Source organism: Equus przewalskii, chromosome 28 (assembly GCF_037783145.1).
Source record: "Equus przewalskii isolate Varuska chromosome 28, EquPr2, whole genome shotgun sequence".
Taxonomy (NCBI): domain Eukaryota; kingdom Metazoa; phylum Chordata; class Mammalia; order Perissodactyla; family Equidae; genus Equus; species Equus przewalskii.
Genome location: NC_091858.1, coordinates 6,409,458 through 6,429,319, shown reverse-complemented (window position 1 = coordinate 6,429,319; position 19,862 = coordinate 6,409,458). Strand labels below are relative to the sequence as shown.

Below are 19,862 nucleotides of genomic sequence, written 5' to 3'. Positions count from 1 at the left end.
GAAGAGCAAAAGTTTTTGATTTTGATGAAGTCCGGTTTATTGATGTTTGTGCTTTTTTGACATATTTAAGAAATCTTTGCCAAATTCCAAAGTCGTTAAGATTTCTCCTGTATTCTGGAAGTTGTATCGTTTTAGCTTTTATATTTAGGTCTATGATCCATTTTGATTGAGTTAATTTTTTTAATATGGTGCGAGATAAGAATTGAGATTCATTGTTTTGCATATGGTATCCAGTTGTTCTAGCAACATTCGTTGAAAAGTTTATCCAGATGGAGAAACCATTGAATTGCTTTGTTCCATTGATCTATTTGTCTGTCTTTATGCCGGTAAAACACTGTCTTGATTACTGTAGCTTTATAAGTCTTGAAATCAGGTATTGTGAATCTTCTAACTTTATTATTCATGTTCAAATTTATTTTAGCTATTGTTGGTCCTTTGCATTTCCATGTATGTTTCAGAATGAGCTTGTTAATTTCAACCAAAAAGCTTTCTGGGATTTTGATTGTGATTGTATTTTATCTATAGATCAATTTGGGGAGATTGGCATCTTAATAATACTCAGTCTTCTGATCCATGGACGTAATCTCTCTCAGTGTATTTGGTTTTCTTTAAACACTGTTTTGTAGTTCTTGGTGTACGTATCGCGCACACTGTAGTTTTAAGTTGCATTCCTCCTATGCTCCTATTTCTCTTTAGATCGAATAAATTTTTGCCTTTTACTAAAAAAATACTGAGTTCCTCTTATTATGAATAAAGTTGAGCATCTTGACATACATTTAAGGGCCATTTCTATATTCTTTGCTGTGAATTACCTATACCCTTTATTCTTTATATTGAAATGTTGGTCTTGTTTTATTTATTTGTCTGTGAAGTGAGTTGCAAATACTTTTTCCCATTTGTCTTTGACGTTGCATACATTGGTTTTTGCTAAGTAGAAAAATTTGATTTTTATGTAGTCAAATTTGTTGATTTTTCCTTTTTGGCTTCTGGAATTGCGTCATACTACATCTTCCTTACTCTCCAAAGAATTCCTTACCACAGTTTATTTTGGTATTTTATGGTTTAATTTTTACGTGTAAATCTTTGCTTCACTTCAGATTTATCCTAATAATAATGCGTAGATTGATCCAAGTCATTTTCCAGATGGCTGTCTGGTTGTACCAACACTGCTAATAGATTTGAGATTCTAACCTTATTATATTAAATTACTATATGTATTTAGCACTATTTCTGAACTTCCTATTCTTTTCTATTAATACATTTATTTATGTACCAGGATCACACAATTTTAATATCTGATTTAGCTAATCCCTCCTCGGTGGCATGGGAGAAATTTCTTAACCTCAGATCTGTGTATGTAATTTGTGGTGGAGAGAAAGTCTATGAATCCAGTGAAATTCTATTTATAATTTTGGGCATATATGTATATGTGATTTTTTTCTGGGGAGCAATCCATAGGTTTCATTAGATTCTCAAATAGATCCATGACCCAGAAAATGTTGAACCATGGATCCAGGGAAATGTTGAGCCATATCTGTATCTTTAAGGCAATCCTTCAGGAATGTTATTTTTTATAATCAGATATCTTTGTGTACTGTATATAAGTAATTGCTTATACACACACAGAATAATATCTGGAAGATGCATGAGAAATTGGTAACATTGGTTGTCAGAGGATGGGAACTAGTGGTTAAGAAACAGACGGGAGGGAGACTTTAGTATTATACCCTTTCATATCTTGAATTTTGAACTATATGATTGTATTATTTTTTTAAAAAAGTAAGTAACATTTAAAAAATCAAGGTGACCTACTGGATGGCTCTTCCATATTGTCCCAAGAATGAGCTCGATGGAAAGGGAACGGTTTTTGGTCATTTACTACTGGCTTTTTTATGTTACCAGACATAAGGCTAGACTTCTTTGATAGAAGGTTACATTCCAAACTACTGCCAATTACGTCATCTCTGAGTCTGGTTTTTTTGCAATAGTAAAAAATGAACTTGCATGGTGGTTGTGTAGATTAAATGAGACAATATATGTAAAGCATCTAGTACAAAGGTTAGTTCCTTCTTTTTACAACATAATTTTTTCTCTTTATAGGGAGTCTGAAGATACAGTATTGCTGGTCCTCAAAGAAATCTACCAAACCCAGGGTATCTTCCTTGATCAGCCTTTACAGTAAAAATGAACCATCTATGGCTGCTTCATGTAAGTTTTAAATGTCATGTATGCAACGTAGTTCCTGTATGTTAATGTGTTATAAGGAACTGTGGAGCCTCAGGCTCCAAAGTACAGAAATAGACTTTTCTCTTGCCTGTCTCCAAGATCTAGGTTATTGCTCATTTGTAGAAGGACTTTGGTTAAAATTCATGGGGAAAAAGTGTGATAGCCTACTTCACAGAAGGTCCGTGTGTGTGTTTTGCTAGTGATATGGTCCATTAATACTTGTCATTTTTAGGATCTAAACTCAGAATCTTAAGAGTTCTGATTACCTAAGAGTTACCATAGCAACAGTTATAATTTTAATTACAGTCCATGTTGAGATTTAAATTACTCAGCCTTTTAGATGTATAACTAGAAAGTTTGTGTATTAGACTCTGGCATTCTCCCTGGTTGCTTTCTGGTTGTGACTGCATGATGACCTTTTTTCCACTTTCTCCCCTAGACGGACATTGAGGGATCCTTCCCCAGAAAATCCACCTGTTTGTTGCTGCGGTTTTCTTCTCCTCAGCTGCGTCGTTTCCTGCATGTTGCCTGACGCTAACTCACCATTGGGGTCTTTGGGAGATAATCTTCCTTTTTGGAGTGAGTGGAAAAGCAAGGGAAGACCCTGTTGCTTTTTACCACTGGCTTCATATTAACACTTGCCATTGTTTCTTCTTAGCTGGGGGTGGTTTGCATCTTTAATTCTTTGATGATAGTATATAGGTACCACACTTTATTACTTATTACTGAGATGGCATAAAGTCTATTCAGAGTTTGATTTGTTTTGGATTGGGTAGAAATTTTTCTAGGAGATTGTTGCTTATCTTCAGAAAAGGTTCTAGTTTGGAAGCCGACTCTTGAGATTCAGAAGGCATGTTGGGGTACACTCCTCTCATTGGTTTTCTCTGCGTTTGAAGACTAAGTCCAAGTGGATATGGAAAAGGCAAATTATTTCTAGTTAGCTTTTCTTTCCTAGTACTGTATGAAGAAAGACTAAAATGTGGCTTGAAGAGAGTATTGTTTACTCTTTTTACAGCTGATTGACAAATTTATTGCTAGGAATCACTGATGTTGTTCCTTGTTTTTACAGCTGTTTGAGCTGCTATAAGAGTCTAAAGTGGACAATATGTTCACATTAGGTGCACCTTTATAAAGCCAAGATGTGATATATCCTAGACCTGCCCTTTTATATCATACTTCAAATTAGGAAACTCTAGATAAAATCTGACTTGTTATCTGATAATAGCTTCTGTTCTTAAGTTGAAGGTAAAGTTACAAAAGCTGCCAAACTTGAAATGACATAGCCTTGACAGACTGCTTAGGTTATAAATGAAATCTAGTGGCGCATTTATGGTGAAACAGAATTTGTGTAAGTCACCTGCCACATCCACTTGGGTGAAGGTCGTGTTGTGTGTCTTCTTTAAAAATGTTTTTTTAAACATCATTGCCTTAGGTACCCATGATCCGGAATGCTTATGTAAAAGATCATGGCACAAGCAATGTTGGTTGAGCAGGTAGGGTTGGCTAGGAGGAAATGTTTCTTCTGAAAGTAAAACCCTGTCCCTATAGCGGCTAAGGAACAGCTGTTGCAGAGTCAGTGTTAGAATATGCAAAGTGAGATGTACCTTGAAGAAGATGGGTGAATGTAGACTAATTTTTTACAAGGCATCTGCTCCCCACTGTGCTGGCAGTATTTTCTTCCCCAGTGGTCAGAGTTTCTCATTGTCTTTGCAGTTGTCTTTGTGATACTCCTTTACACTCCTCTCAGATTTCCACAGGCTCTTGTTCATAGAGTGGCATAGGCAGGGAAGCTGTTTTGTTTTTTGTAAATGTATCATGATATCTAAAGCAATGGCATTTAACATTCACTTAAGCCATCCCTTTGACAGCAGTGGTCTTTATCCCTTTCTGGAGAGAAAAGGAAAGGGAAGGTTAATGACTGTCACTCTAGAGATGGTAGAGGGAAGGTTGGGGTATAGGTCAGAGCCTGGCCTTTCCTTGTCCATCTGCTTTTAGACTAATGCTGACTAAGCCACTAAGAAGTTTCAGATATAGGCAATACTTTATTTTCTTTACTATGTAAACTCTGAGTTTAAAGTAAAGGTTACTGAGAATTAAGTAGCATTCAATATATATTAAAGGGGAAGGTTTTTCCTAGTTGTCTTCAAATTTAAATTTACTCTTCATATTAGCAGAATAGGTACTATTTAAGAGTAAACCAAAGGACAGGCAAGAGTCCTTACCTGTAACCAAAGATGAACAGCATAACCCTGGATAGCTAGATAAACCACTGTTTCTACTAAGAAATGTTTCTTTTCTGGTGGTGAGGGGCAGATAACTGTAAAACAGCTGTACATCTTGTCTATCCACCTGTGGTATTATCATGGTGTGTATTATACAGGGTAATAAGCTTGATTTAAATCCTTTAGTTGTATATCATTTACACTACTTTGGTTGTATCATGTGCAATCTCTTGACTAAACCTATTTTTAAACCCTCGTAGAGTACCATTTTATACATATTTCCAGCTGCAGAATTGGTATTGCTTATCTCAGCAAAAGAGATCGTTTGCATGGGAAGATTAATAGCACTGATTAGCTTTCTAATATTTTGCAGTTTTTGAAATGTTTGTTTTTTATGTGATATTTAAAACTTTAGTAAATACTGAAATAAAACCATATTGACCAGTTGCCTACTTTTACCTGGCTCCATCCATCATAAAATAAAGAAAATTAATACAATAACCATTTTCTCTTCCCCTATATATCACTAAACCAAGTTTAAAAAATAAAAGTTTTGGGCAAAGAACTAATATTTAAGTTCTTTTCCCTTGACTCGTGTTTTCGTTGTCACAGGCAGATGTAGTTCAGAATTTAGAGCATGACAATGATAAGGGAAATGCCAAGACTGTCCTTTGGTATTACAAACAGCAGCCACTACTGTAGAAAGTCGAATCACTTATGACCGATGGGGACTCCGGTGGTTTACTTTGGAAATGTTCCAGCTCTTGAATGGTACTTTAAGTACCAAAAAAAAAAAAAAGCACATTCACTATTTTATTTGAATATCACATTTACTGAAGAAAAAAGATACATTGAAAGGATGTTATAGAAAGAAATACATAAGACAAGGTGATATTTAAAGTATAATCATGGGGCTAGCCCAGTGGTGCAGCAGTTAAGTTTGCACATTCTGCTTTGGCTGCCCAGCGTTTGCTGGTTTGGATCCCGGGTGTGGACATGGCACTGCTTGGCAAGCCATGCTGTGGTAGGCGTCCCACATATGAAGTGGAGGATGATGGGCATGGATGTTAGCTCAGGGCCAGTCTTCCTCAGCAAAAAGAGGAGGATTGGCAGCAGATGTTAGCTCGGGGCTAATCTTCCTCAAAAAAAAAAATAAAATAAAATAAAGTATAATCACAATAAAAGGAAAGTTGTAGGTACTACAGCATCAGTTCTGATGATGTCTCGTAATTGTTCTTTATATCCCATTGTGAAGAAGGGACAGAAAAAGATTCATTTGTCCTCCAGATATTGATATCTGTTATTTTTCTTAATTTTTCTTGCCTGCTTTAGCCAGTTGGCAAAGTTGATGCATTTGGGCAGATCTTCAGTCATGAAAGGAGGGAAAGAAGCTCATGAGCACAGTGAAGGACAAACGAGGTACAAGTAATCATCACTTGTTAGAACTGAAGCCCCACTCCTGCCCATTTTGTTTTTTATTGTGTTTACTTAGTAATTCAACAGATCATTTATGTTCACAGTGTTCAAAATGGACAGCAGTATCTGGCTGGACTTAGATAAGATATGCATGACAGTGGTAAATTAGCCAGAATTGGAAATTTTCCTATTTAAGGCTCTATGGAATTATTACCCAAGAAAGTAAACAGAGTCAAAATAATTAATTGGTCATGCCCTAGATTTTAAGATTTTGAGCTACGGAAAATGGAAATTAAGTTTTGATAACTCTAATTTCTAGGATAAAGTGGGGCTATGTAAAGGCTTCTTTGTGATAAGATCCTTCCAAGAATGGCATTTTAATTAAATGTAAAAACACTGTATGTCTTGGAATACCAATTTGATGGACAGATTCATACGCTGTTGGAGGACTACTGAAAGATCTTTTTACCAGAATGTGAGGCTTACAGTAGTGAAAAAGAACCTTGACTCCTCATGATAAATTCCTGTGAGTAGGGGCAGAATGGCATGATCATATGGAGGTGGAATGTGCTTATGTCCTCACTTAACTCTTAAGAGGTCAACAGGTCAGAAATTCTTGTCTCAGGCATAGTCCAGTTAGAAGGGCTGATTCACTTATTTCCCTGTTGAGGTAGCTCCAATTTCTAAATATCAAAACGATGAGGATCACCAGGCTGCTTCTGTGCGGTGGGAAGTGCAGGTCTGCCATGGAATGGTTTATGGCATTCTGGGTCAGTGAGAGGAGGATAATACTGCCTGTAGCAGACATAGGCAAACGTCAGTCCAATCATGGATCCAACTAGTACATCTGGAGAGAGAGGAGATGAGGTCTTCTCTGAATCATATTGGGCTCTTAAATCATGTTAGATACCACATAGTAAAGAGAACTTGGCCCTCTAGGTTATTCCACTTGTTTGGGTTGCAAAAAACCTCAATTCCAGGTTTATGATTTCTTTAGGCTTTCTCAGTTTTATCATACAAGTTACAGGATTATGATTATCAGGTTGTTCTCTAAACACCAAGTTGAAACACATCTTTAGTTAAGTAAGTATAACAATATTTTCCCCAAGCACACTGGATTGAATATTTTTTTTTTCTCTGCTTTATCTCCCCAAACCACCCCCATACACAGTTGTATATCTTAGTTGCATGTCATTCTAGTTGTGGGATAAGATTGAATATTTTTAATTCAGAAGAATAACGACGTTTCACTAAATGCCATTAACAACTTTTTTTTTCACCATTGAAAGAGTTCTAGAGGAAGGAATAAACTCTTCAAGAGTTACATCTCTGCAAAAAATTGGTTTATTTATTTTAAAGATTGGCACCTGAGCTAACAACTGTTGCCAATCTTCTTTTTTTTTTTTTATTCTTCTCCCCAAAGCCCCCCAGTACATAGTTGTATATTCTAGTTGTGAGTGCCTCTGGTTGTGCTATGTGGGACACCACCTCAGCATAGTCTGATGAACAGTGCCATGTCCGCACCCAGGATCCGAACCGGCGAAATCCTGGGCTGCCGAAGCGAAGCGCGCAAACTTAACCACTCGGCCATGGGGCTGGTCCCTGGTTTATTCTTTAAAACAGGGCTCCTAAGGATCTCAGGGCAATACTCTCTGCTTGTTTTTTGAATTGTGGGTTTTCTAGGAAGATATTTTGTAATTTGGATATTTTACTATATCATTTACTTAAATTTCTTTGGTTTAATTACAATTGTATGTTTTGTTGAATTTTACTTTTGTTTCTGAACAGAAATTTCATGACAGGGAACTTGATTTTAAGACAGTAAATTGAGCTTTTTTTTTTTAACTTTGTTGTAAAAAATTCATATAGTTATTCTGAACTTACAATCCTTCAGAATAATGGAGAAATTAGGACATTCCTCATTGTTAATCTCTCTAACAGGTAACAGTGTGCTTTCTCATCTTCCATATGGCTAAAAATGCTTACTCTTTGAGTACAGAACCCAGATCGTCCCATACTTATTTGTTTATTAATTCAGCAGACACTTAGAGAGTATCTCCTTTGTACCAGGTGCTGGGCATAAAATGAGGAGTGAAACATGGAAGCTTCCATGGCATGAATACCTTGTTTACCTTGCCAGTGATGCTTGTAGTCACAGGTGCGAGAGAGTGCAATCACAGCTGCAAAAAGTAGAGGTGACAGAAAGGCACAGAACCTCCAAGATTTGCCACGGCCTTGTGGTGTGAAGCAATGTAACTTCCCTGCCAGGTAGAAGGAAGCAAAGGCCAGACCAGCAAATGCAACTAGAAGAGAGAAAACATATATTTCTTTTAAAGGAAGCCTCCTCATTTATCTGCAAATAGGAGGCCAGGGGGCACGAACATGTTTTATTCCTTTTTTGCATACTTCTGGTGTAGATCATTGATTATGAGGGAGAAGGAAACAAAAGGAAAAATGAAGGACTTTATTTGTGTCCCAAAGTTAACAATATTTACCCTGAGAATAGTTTTTAGCATACTAGCTAAATGACTTTGGGCAGGTTACTTAACTTCTCAGTACCTTAGTTTCCTCATATATAAGTGGGAATCAAAAATAATAGTATCTCCTTCCTTGGGCTGTTACTGTATCAAGTGATGTAAGAATCTAAAATGCTTTCCAGAGTACCTGACACACAGTAACTCGTCAGTAAAGATTAATATTTTTATGACTTGTACAAGATTGCAGAATCTAGGCACATAATACAACAATAATGTTCAAATCTCATGAAAGTAAACTACCTCCTCTGTCCTTGAATATTTACCCTAATATTTGAGGCTCAGGCTTGTGAACTCCCAGGGTTATTAAAGAAGGGGGCTTCTCCAATATCTAGATACAAGAACAAGAGTGGTGAGATGTTCTGTTCCTATCCTCACAAACTTCCTAGGTTAAATTCAATGATTAAAAAAAAAAAAGCGTAGAAGTAGAGTCCACAGGGTATTCATACAGGAAGAGTGTCCACTAGGGAAGCTCTTACGGCCCTCATTCACCACGTCCTTGTCTCCTGTGCACATCAGCTCAGGATGGGCTTGCCCATCGGGGAAGCAGCGGTAGAAGAAGTCTGGGCGTGGCCTGGAAGAAATAAGCAAGGTCTGAACACGGGTCATTTACAGCTCCAGAAATTGTTTTTTGGTTGTATCAGACATCAGTAATCCTCTTAACAGTTGGTCAAATAGTACCCCAGGCAAAATAATGAAACTGGATTAGGATAGTCATTACTAAGAGAAAAGCCTTACTTCCAGGGTCAACTTTAAATTGGAACAAAACCAGCCATTCCAGCACATGATTACTTTTTTGGGGCAAAGAGCGAGCCCCGCTGCAGCTTCAGGGGTGCTCTAGAGGACACCAGCTCTGCTGTGCTTGTCAGTAGGAAATGCCGTTCAGGGAGAAGAGAGCCCAAGCGTCACCACAGGACTAATGTATAGGGAAGGGAGAAAGTGTTACATGAGAAAAGAACAGACCGAGAATAAAGGAGAAAAGGAGAAAGAGAAAGATGTGTAGTGGAGTACCGTTAACCGTCTCTCCTGATGGGGTAAGGGCTCAGGCACACACTGGGGTGGCTAACTCTTGTCACTTACCTCCCCACTATCAGTTTTATTGTGTTAGTAAAGACACCATTCAGAGCCAGGGCAAGGCTGGCAGCTGGAAAGCAAAGAAACTTACTGTTAGTGGAATCTGCCTAGGGAGGAATGACATGGTCATTGTCCCATTAAGAGAGCAGCCATGGTATTTCTGAGATAGATAGGGATGGTCAGGCTCCAAGCAGAGCTGAGTATTAAAATAATTGCCCTCAATGACCATTCTGTTGTAGTACAGGGAGAACTTCTGTACTCGGCTGAAGACATTTTGAGGTACAAATAATCCAGTGCATTTAGGCGCACCTGTGAGGTTAACCAAGTTCTATTTTTCTGTCTCACAGTGTAACAAGTGGGGTACAGGGGAGGTATAATTACTTTAGGATGCAGAACTCAGTGGCCTCCACTCACTGAGGCCACGAATCCGGTGGCTGACCCCTACCACTCCTGCCTTTTCATTCCAGCACCAAGAAGATACGATGACAACAGCCAGAAGGGGTTTGCTCTTACCCAGGCAGGCTTGTCTGCTGTCTGTCGTGTCTGCCTTCTTGAGACATTTGGCCAGGAGGATCAGAGACAGTGGAGAGAGAAATGCAATGACCTGAACCAGAATATGTCAGAGATTTAAAAAACAAAACCAAAGCACAAATACAACGCCACACAACTAGTTGTTAAAGTACCTCCTGTAGGGAAGAGGGATGGAAGTGAGAAAACTCACATCTCAGACCTAACTGTTCCCCTGTACATAGAAGCAGCCGTCTCAGTGTCTGTCTGTGGGTGAACTGGGCCCCAGGCAGCCCCACCAGTAAGTAACACTATCGCCCACCAGTCTGAATGACCAGACCATGCTAAGGAACAGAGCTCACAGAACGCCTCTTGAGCCAAAACAGTCTGACATTTTGCTCTCCAAATGTGGATCTTAAACATGAGGAAGCAAAATCTAGCACACCAACAAAAGGAGCGATAGGAAGATCATTTTGGAGCCAGAGCGGCCACCTCCCCTTCCTGGCATTGAGCTCAGTAATGAGTTTTAAGGGTCAGAAGAAAGGGCTGGTTCTCCACGCACAAACATCGGCTTGGTAGGGAGATACTCTGCTTCCACATACGGATTCCGGTAAAGCCACATCTCCTCCGGTTGGATAAGCCTCTGGAAGGGAGGGAGAAGCTCTGTTACCCTAAAGGGGGAACAAAAAGCGCAGGGCACGTTGGCTTGCTTCCGCGGACGATGGCCGCCCCTCCAGGAGAGCCCCAGGCCTGCCGAGGTAGCGGGGCCCTGCCCGCCTCATTATGGGTCGCAGCGCCCGAGTGCGCGAGGGGGCCGGGGCCCCGGGGTCCGACCCGCAAACCGCTTACAGGAAGGCCGCGAACAGCGCGATCCGCACGCCCAGCTCGGCCCTGAAGGCCGCCACCGCCTTCCCCATCCGCCCGGCCCGCGCAGCGCAGGGACACGCGACGCGCTGACGTGGCAGCCGCTGCGGCGGGACGCGAGGGCCGCCCCCGGGACCGGGTCTCCCCAGCGCGGGCTGGCGGGCACCGGCGGAACTGCACGCAGGGTAGGCGTTCAGCTGCCGCCTCGCGCCGCCGGGTCAGCGATCCAGGAAGCGGCAGAGGCCGCTCTGCGTGGTTCTGAGAGCATCACCCAGCGAAAGGACTGAAAAGCGGGTAGTGCTGTTCCGTAGGTTCAGCAATGAGCGAGCTCCCGGTGTCCAGCCGGCGGGTCGCCTTTGGGTCTCATAAACCAATGGGATGAAAGTGATGAGTATCTCCCTTCGTGTCCTTGCCAACCAGCCTCCATATTCTCATACACACCAAACCAAGGAGCCACATTCTCCAGGGACCTTTCCTCTCGGAAAACCAAACAAAACCCCCACCTTTTCGGATCCAAGTTTATTAGCAGCATTTTTGAAGGAAGATACATACCTAGCTGTCATGCAGGACTTTGCTGTGCTGCAGGCCTCAGTGGCTGAGGGTGGACATATTGGGTCATTCAGCCTGTTACTGAACCAGGTTCGTTTGTGCCACCCACAAAGCCAAACAGAGACGACGAGATTGCAGCAGTTTACTCACAAGGCAGCTAAGACAGGCAGCGAGAGCATGAGTCTCAAATCTGCCTCCCCAAAAATATTGAGGATATTTCTGGGATAGGAGGCAAGGTGGTCTGAAACATGGAGAGCGGTAATTGGAGGTGAGGAGAGGTGAGGTAATTGATCTGCGCAAGCGTAGTCAGACTTCATGCCTCTTCATAGGACCCGTGTTCACAAAATGGCAGCGTTAGCATGATCTGAGGTTGGAGTTTTTAGCCTCTTGAGGTCAAAAGGTCGCCTGTTGGACATGTGCGCAGGCTCAGTTGATGAGTTGGTGGTCTCAGCTGGCCTGAAGTGGACAAGGAGTTCTAATTCCTGAAAAACAGCTCACACACCCATTACCATGGTGACCCACCCTCCAGAGAGATCTTAGGAGCCTAGTGGGAGTCAGATAGCATATTGGGTGGGTTAAACAGCTAAAAGCTATAATCGGTAATTACAAAATCATCAATGGCTAACTCTCTGTCCATTTCAAGCCTGGGTGCTAGGTCCCCTCCCTCCCTTGATGGCCTCTTGCCCAGTGAGTTGTAGCAAGGAATTACAGGCAATGAACAAGTCCACATGTTTAATTTGGAACATACAGGACAATTTATTGAAGTCAATCTCAAGCAAAATCTGAAATCAGTGGAATGTCATTAAAAACCTTTCCAAATTAATCCTCACAGAAACAAAAAACACATTTGAATTCCAAAGTATTTGTAAAATAAAAAATGGTAACATCTCAGTAAATATAATGTACAAAAATTATATGTTCCTACCAGCACACACAGTAGTAAGAAGCTTAAATATTACAGGCAATCCTAAGTACACTGTAACTAGTCAACAATAAGCTATCTATATACAGGTTAACCAAGTTTTACACGTTTCACACTATGCAATAAAACATAGGCCAATCAACAAAATCCCCAAAATATCATATATCTTGAAGTCTATGTGGCAACATCAAGTCATTATACAGTAATGCCCTAGTGGAACATCCCCAGGGAAAATTAACACTAATCCCTTAGTGTCAAGAGGTTCTAGCCAAGTCACAGAAACTCAAAGGAGATTGACTTTAGTGAATATTGATGCTTTGTTATTAAAGACTCAAGTCTCAAGTGATTTAGGCAAAATAACATTTCACAGGATCTACAAAGTTTATTACAGATAAACAAAGTACAGAAAAAACCAATCTACAAAGGTCATTATCATAGATAAAGGTCACAAGGAAATGAAAACAGAATCTGTAGGTATCTGTGTTTGTTGTGCAATATCACAAGTGGATACAAATGAATTCTCATATCAATTCCAATTATGCACACACCCTTGTATATAAAAAGAATTATTAGCCAGTTGTAATCATTTAGCATCTTGGTTATCAGTTGCAATATGATTTTCTTTTTTAACACAGGGTATGTGACAGCACAAATGAGATAAAGAGCAATATTAATGACAACAAAGTAAAGTTTATGCAGTCCACTTCTAAACTGACAAGACTACCTTGTAAATACCTTACCTAGGTAAGCTGCTGGATACTGAGAGCCGTCTGCCTGTATCAGAAGTCTGTAACAGGTGGGGAAGGGAGTACTGGAACCTGAGGGCACTGTCTTGCCGATCAGATGCAGTAATGTCACATAAAAAACTAAGGACTGAATAAATGACTTTGGCAACTATTCATCTTTTCCCTTTTTCTTGCATGTTAATAACTTTTAGAGGCTACCCAAGGAAAGGTAATTCTCTTCTCCTCTCCCTTCACACATATGTGCCACAAGCACCTGAACTTGTCACTGAAGCAATGGACTGACGAAAAAAGAACGGAAATGATTTTTGAAACACACAGGTTACACCCAGCATTTTAGGAGTGTAACGTAAGTGCAAATTTTTGTTTTTCCAACACAGGCATATATTAAAAGGAAAGAAGTGCTTGGGGATAGAGCTGACAAAATGACAAACTAAAGAACATATGACAGAAATATTTGTAAAAATGCTGCTGGTATTTCATGCAGGAGTCTCTTCCTCAGATGTGTGCATGAATCTGAGCTATCAACTGTGAACACTCTCCCATTTGCAGAATTCTGCCTTTCATCCAAGTCAAAGAGGATAAGAGACTAGGCTATTTATTTTCAAAGCAGTATACAAAACAATGCTTTCTATTTCATAAATTTAAAAATAACTGTAAAATAAGGAGAATCTGAAGAGTTTCAAGTACTTAAAAAACCTGAATTCAATGAGGCAGAGGTCTCAATGTTAAAGTGACTACTTCGTACCTGCGGTAAACATCATCATCCCCCTCCCCTCCCGTTATAACCCTTTTCTCCCTATACCCCACCCCAGATAGAAGTTGGTAGATTTCCGTATATACACATTTCCCACTTTTCAGTATCTGTTAATATATGGCAAAGCTGTCTGATTACATCTATTCCCTAGCCTATCTGAAAATGGAAGCGAGTTCTACTCTTTGTGTACAAATAACCAGAGACCAATTCTAGGTGACCCTAGGCCAAAGGAAATTCTTCCAAATGATCACTTCATGTCTGCAGCAACGTGGACAACTTGGGGGTGGCTCGCCGCGTCAGACTTGTAAGAAGTAATTCCAGTCTAGTTTGCACTGCCCAGCAATAAAGCAGCCTCCCGGTGTCATCGTACCTAATGTGGAAGTCCATCAAAGGTAAGCTTCCCAAGTTGTTTTCTTATCCTGTCGGAAGGCGGCATGTGGCAGCACCTTGACTTTAAGGTGAACAGTAAAGGAACAGCTTTGTATTTAAAAGTGAAATGAAAGACAAGCAACAAATCTTGGGCAGTCCAGAGATTACATTCTGTGGAGCCGGCCTATCTGTTTCTAAACCGCACGGCCTGGGACTGACCCTGACTGGAACACATGCCACGCAGCAAATTACTCAAAAAGGAAACTGCTTCACAAACCAGGAGAGAAGCTGTCCAACAGCCTGCGCTGCGTCAGGGTCCTTTACATGATCACCTCGGAGTTCCGCAGCTCGGTTACAGGCGTGTTTCCAAACAGGTGGACGTGACAGAGGGGGCTGGGAGCAGCCTGCCTCCCTCTCCCCAGTTCCGTTAAGTTTTTAGACATGCTGCTGACTTGAACACAGAAGTCTTCAGGTTTCAGTGATTCTAAGAGTCAGCCTATTCTATAGCCTAGGCCAGAACATTTTTGAGAATTAAGACAGTGTGGGAACTTGATAAAACAAAAATGAAAATAAACCCCCCTCACTCCTAACTCTAGCCCTGATTAGATATTAAAGAAGTGAAACGCTTCCTCCAGCTGCCTCAGCCTTCCAGGGATGAAGGGCCATCTGCCCTCCCTTAGCCAGCGATAGGCAGCGCTCCTGATTCCTCACACTGGCCACAGGTCAGCCCCTCCCTCCACTGCACAGAGCCTGGAAGCTTTCCCAGGATCTCAGCTTTAGTTGTTATCCATCCAATTTCTGAAGCTTTCTGCTGATTATCAAAAATCTTACATTCACTTCTTCCTCCAAAGAATTAACATGAGGTTAAAGAAAATACCACCATTATACTATGCTACTTCGAGTTATTTCAATTTTGGACAAGAATAAAAACCAACCACTCATGCTCTGACCACATACACATTTAAAGGTTAACAAATAGCAACTTCAGATTCCGAGTGAACAGTATGTCTTTCGGAATATTTCACTGGTGAAGCAAAGCAAGCACAGTGCGTGTATAGCATTCACACACAAAGCACAGCTTACTCTCTCTGCTTCCGTAACCTGCGACTGCAAAATCTCTAAGATGGGTCAACAAGTGACGCTGTGCAGGCGTGAGGAGAGCTCCTTGGCACTAGCATGACTCAAACCACTTTTCAGACCGCTGAAGCACACTCATGGACAGACTCCAGAGCTGTGGTTAGCTGTTTTGTTTTCTACCCTGATTTCTGAGATGGCAGAGCAGTCCTACTAGTCACCAGCCCCCACCGCCAAAATAACAGAAATCTCAGCAGAGCTCTGTTACAGATATAGAAACAAAATGTGACACAATGAAGAAGCTGCATAAAAATACTGAAACCTAAGGTATTTGTAGTATATAGGATATACCCTGGCTTACCATATAAAAGTCATCAGATATTAAATAGCACTAAGTCCAAAACAAAGCAAGGAGATAAGATTTCATGTCAGATACTGTTTCAACAAGAGCTGCATTTCGAATATTAAAGGAAATTCTTCATGTTAGTAAGTTTAAAAAAGCAAACATTTATCGTATACATATATAAAATAAAGTTTCAGTATGAGAAAACCTAGATTTTCTTAAATTATTTTTTAAAAGGACATCAAACTATATAATTGCTCAAGAGCAAAGTTTAGTGTTTCGGTGAGCTGTAAATTCATGTTACTTGTAGCAGTTCTATTTGGTAACATGTCTAGCATTTTCCATTTTGCTCTTTCTTTTGGGACCATATCTAATCAATAGAATTATTGGAGGCCCAATAAGTTACCTCAGAATTAACTGCTGGAATCAGGCAAATGGCAGTTTAGGAGCTTTAGTAAAGGAATTGTAGTGTTTTTTGTTTTTTACAAGAGAAAATCCAGTATAATTGCACATTTACATACAAAAAAAAAAAAAAAAAAGAGAGAGAGAGGGGCACAAAATAGCTTTTTTTCCAGAAAAGAGCTCTAAATTGTAAGAAAGAAGAACACACATAACACAACTGAAGGAATGTGGTAGAGCATCTATCCTCCCTGCCTTCATAAGGTTACTAGGTACTTCTTGAGGGAAAAGAAATGCTACCAGGTAACCAGCAATTGTAAGCAGTCAGAATTCACATAGAAAGTTCACGTTCATTCGAGCTAACCCTAGACTTCTACTTAGTACAGTGTTACAATAATGTCTGACATTACTAATTATTCCATATAAGGAATACTGGAATATACATATTCCTAAGCATTAAAAGCAAGTGAATTTTGTGGGCAGACATCCTGGCACACTTGCATCTATGAGATCCAAGCATCACAGCCAACCATTTTTGCTAACACTGCTTTCTTGGGAGCTTTCCCTAAGTGCTTCCTAAGCTGAAGTGTGTTTGCGTGGTTCTTAGATACCCTGTAGAAGTGCTTCCCCTTCCTCAGTGGGGCAGTTTTAAGTACTGGATAATGCTAAATAGAAACTGTTTACATAGAACTTGGGGATGCCTCTCACCCTCTAAATTAGGAACTAAACCAAAAGGATCTATTCAAATACAATTCAAATTCATTTGTGTAGTTTTCACCAGGAAACATGACTGAGTGGTCAGTTGACAAAGGGAATATTTGATTAGGAGAGGGAAGCAGAGACAGGAAATAAAATGCCCATAATTCCAAGTCAGACCAAGGTCTACATTAAATTGGACAGAAGACAGTGCTTATATGATCCAATTTTTGGTCTGTACCTTTCATCTCCCTCTAGCTGCCTTTATCAGTGTGTCAAGATAACAGGAATGACTATTCTAACTATGCATTCATATCCACATAAACGCACTTCATCAAAAACACCCACTATCAATGAAATGTGTCAAACTCAGTGAGTGCATCCATTTGTTTTTTCCTCCAAAACAAAAAAACCAAAAACCACATTATATACCTTTCCAGGTAAAGTTATCATACCACAAAGCCCACCTAGTTTAAGACCACAGAGATAAAATCCACGAGGCATTTTGTTTTCAGGCGGCCAGATTCAATACTCCCAGAGAGCCCTTCTCCAGGACTGTGAAAGGCACCTGGAAGGGAAGGAGTTAGCCTACCTACTGCTCAGTCAGGTCCATGAAGACCAGCGCGCCCTTTTCCAGAGGGCTTTCTCCAACGCCTACGTAAGACACGCACACTGACTAGACTATCTGAACTACACGTCTCAAAATTTTTAAAAATGAAAATAAATAAAGGAATGATGGCTACTTTTGCTTTTTACACCCAAGGAACACATCCTAGACTTTAAATTTATCTCATTAACAAAATTTTCTTTTCTCTTTGTTCTTATTTTAAAAGTGAAGACATCTTTTTTTTCCAGTTGCAAAGGCATTGAAGTGTAATAAAAGGCAAGAAAAGACCAAGGGAATCTAACCCTCCACAAAAGAATCCCCAAACCAGCAAAACAAAACAGAAAACCCGGATACCACCAACTGCTTCTGCCTGCACGAACTGGCTTCCCAGCCCATCTTCACTTGAACAGGCAGTACTGATGGCAAGGGCTGGACGCACTGCAGCAGTCTCTCTTTCACTAATGTATTATCTATCGACTTTTCGCTGTTCCTTTCTTTCATTTAAACAAAAAGGAAATCATCACTCATTTATTCTTTTACTTCTTCTCCAGGATCTTGTGATTCCAATTTACATTTGATCTTGCTCCAGTATTCTGAAGACACAGGAGATACGGGGTCATGTTCAGAGCAGCAGAGACGGCCTTCCAGGGCAGAGGGAACCAGCAACCCCTTTTCGTGATCTTTACAAAATGAGCGCGGACAGAACTCGCAGAAGGACACAGCCGCACTGCTGCACTCATTGCACTGGTGCCACGGGCACTCCCACTTTCCTGATGTGGGGTGGGAAGGGGGAAAAGAGCCCAAGTTTAGTGCCTCTCGATTACCCCTGAAAAACCCATGTTCCCACCTTCTTCTCTGATTGGAGACTCAATTCAATTGAATACGACTCCACACAAGGGTCTGGGTGTACTCTTAAGTATGGATGTGAGCTACTGCCCAAAACTCAGTGCCATAGGAGCTAACTGTTCACCGATGGTAATAATAAATAAGAAACCAATCCTTGCTGGCCCACAGGTGTCTCAAATTTGCAGAGAGACAGATTTTTCACTAGCATAATTTTTGTTGCTATTGTTTGTTCTATTCAACATTTCCTAGTCCACGGCTCCACCAAGGAGAGTGGAATGTATTCTAAGTTACACACAGTTGGCAAAGATGCAAGTCAGAGAAAGGGTCTTGAGGTTGTAGCTTACCATATGGTGGCTGAGTCAGGTTAAGGCATAGGAGGTGGTATGCTTTGGGACAGTCTTTTTTGTCACACATGACCAGCTCTCCACCATCTCCACACTGAAAGCAGTAATCTTCATGCATCTGCTTTGGTTCTGTTTTGATTTTTCGCCTCTTCTGCTTTAACTTAGCATTTTTTGCCTTTTCTTCAGTTGTTGACGCACACGCCGACTGGCAGGAAAAAAGGATCACGGTTTTAATGATCACAGTGTATAAAGCTATAAAGCTTTAGACAGAAAGGAAAATCCTACAACCTCACGGTCATGTAAATTCATCTGTTGTTCAATTACCCAAAAACACCAGTTGGACTTATCCCATAACAGTATTATAATAAAAATAAGCCTTCATTTTCATTGATTTTTTTGAATAAGGTGCTTTTTTTTTTTAAATTCCAAGGACATTGAGATATAATTCACATACCATAAAACTTGCCATTTTAAAGTATATAATTCAGTGGTTTTTAGTATACTGTGAATTTTTTAAAAAAGTTTTTCAAAAGGATTTTGCTAACTTAAATTCAATCAGAAGGGGGCTGGCTCCGTGGCCGAGTGGTTAAGTTCGCGTGCTCCACTGCGGCGGCCCAGGGCGTGGACATGGCACCGCTCGTCAGGCCACACTGAGGCGGCATCCTACATCCCGCAACTAGGATATACAACTATGTACTGGGCGGGGGCGGGGGGGGGGGGGCGGGGAGGTGGTTTGGGAAAGAAAGCAGGGGGAAAAAAAAAACAAGATTGGCAAGTTGTTAGCCCAGATGCCAAGCTTTAAAAAAAAAAAAAAAGGAAGATTGGCAACAGTTGTTAGCCCAGGTGCCAATCTTTAAAAAAAAAAAAATTCAATCAGAAATAAAAATATATTTCCAGAACCTAACAGATCTTACTAAGATGCTTCACTGGAAAGAGAGTCTAAACTTTGGGTAAATACAACTGATGACCCGCAAACTAAACCAGGTACCCATTTGCCAGCCTTTTCCTGAGATGGCCATAAACAAACTTCTTCAATAGCCCCACTCCTTATTCCTGTTGGCATGGGGCCCCTCCCTGCACAACTGACCTTTGGCCGCACTCCTAGAAAACCACTGCAGTTATCTGCCCCACAGTGGCACTCCGTTCTGCCATTGCCCAGACAATCCAGGTTATAATTAAATGTTAACTCCATCCCTAAAACATAAGAGAAATAATTATTCATATTCAAGGAGAAGAGAAATGCTGTCATAGACACATACTCATAATGAAAAAAGAGACATAATTCTGACATGAAGACTTTTCCCTCTCCAATGTCCCACACTGAAGACAGTGATGGAAAAAGGAAAAAACAAACAAACCCAAAGCTAAAG

At 40.5% G+C, this 19,862-nt stretch overlaps 3 protein-coding genes across 46 annotated transcripts in view; 1 reads left to right on the top strand and 2 right to left on the bottom strand.

Annotated features, from left to right (window-relative positions):
* The window catches only part of DDHD2 (DDHD domain containing 2), a 42,412-nt gene extending 23,533 nt beyond the window's left edge, over positions 1-18,879 (top strand). For 6 of the 12 annotated variants that reach the window (XR_011534358.1, XR_011534360.1, XR_011534361.1 and 3 more), the window contains 2 exons: positions 2,101-2,208; positions 2,666-4,895. Coding sequence is in view for 6 of the 12 variants with exons in the window: in XM_070598885.1 (XP_070454986.1) it covers positions 2,101-2,182 (82 nt within the window). In the remaining 6 variants the exon portion in view is untranslated. Of the gene's footprint in view, positions 1-2,100; positions 2,209-2,665; positions 4,896-9,939; positions 13,212-17,853 lie in introns of those variants that run through there. The other 6 variants (XR_011534362.1, XM_070598886.1, XM_070598888.1 and 3 more) reach the window with 2 other exon arrangements.
* On the bottom strand, positions 5,260-10,959 carry PLPP5 (phospholipid phosphatase 5). Of its 26 annotated transcripts, none has more exons than XM_070598911.1 (7): positions 10,829-10,954; positions 10,542-10,622; positions 9,986-10,076; positions 9,479-9,542; positions 8,848-8,972; positions 7,997-8,167; positions 5,260-6,711 (listed from the first exon to the last, which is right to left on the bottom strand). In XM_070598911.1, exons 2-7 carry the CDS (start codon positions 10,599-10,601, stop codon positions 6,548-6,550), a joined length of 675 nt encoding a protein of 224 aa, XP_070455012.1. In that variant the 5' UTR covers positions 10,602-10,622; positions 10,829-10,954; the 3' UTR covers positions 5,260-6,547. The 26 variants fall into 26 exon arrangements, with proteins under 26 accessions (XP_070455012.1, XP_070455015.1, XP_070455010.1 ...); XM_070598914.1 differs by having other exon boundaries at positions 7,988-8,167; positions 8,878-8,972; positions 10,829-10,950; XM_070598909.1 differs by having other exon boundaries at positions 5,260-6,659; positions 8,878-8,972; positions 10,829-10,950.
* NSD3 (nuclear receptor binding SET domain protein 3) overlaps positions 12,124-19,862 on the bottom strand; it is a 103,451-nt gene continuing 95,712 nt past the window's right edge. For all 8 annotated transcript variants that reach the window (XR_011534356.1, XR_011534357.1, XM_070598880.1 and 5 more), the window contains 3 exons: positions 19,580-19,686; positions 18,493-18,697; positions 12,124-18,072 (listed from right to left, as the gene is read on the bottom strand). Coding sequence is in view for 6 of the 8 variants with exons in the window: in XM_070598880.1 (XP_070454981.1) it covers positions 17,831-18,072; positions 18,493-18,697; positions 19,580-19,686 (554 nt within the window). In the remaining 2 variants the exon portion in view is untranslated. The remainder of the gene's footprint in view (positions 18,073-18,492; positions 18,698-19,579; positions 19,687-19,862) is intronic.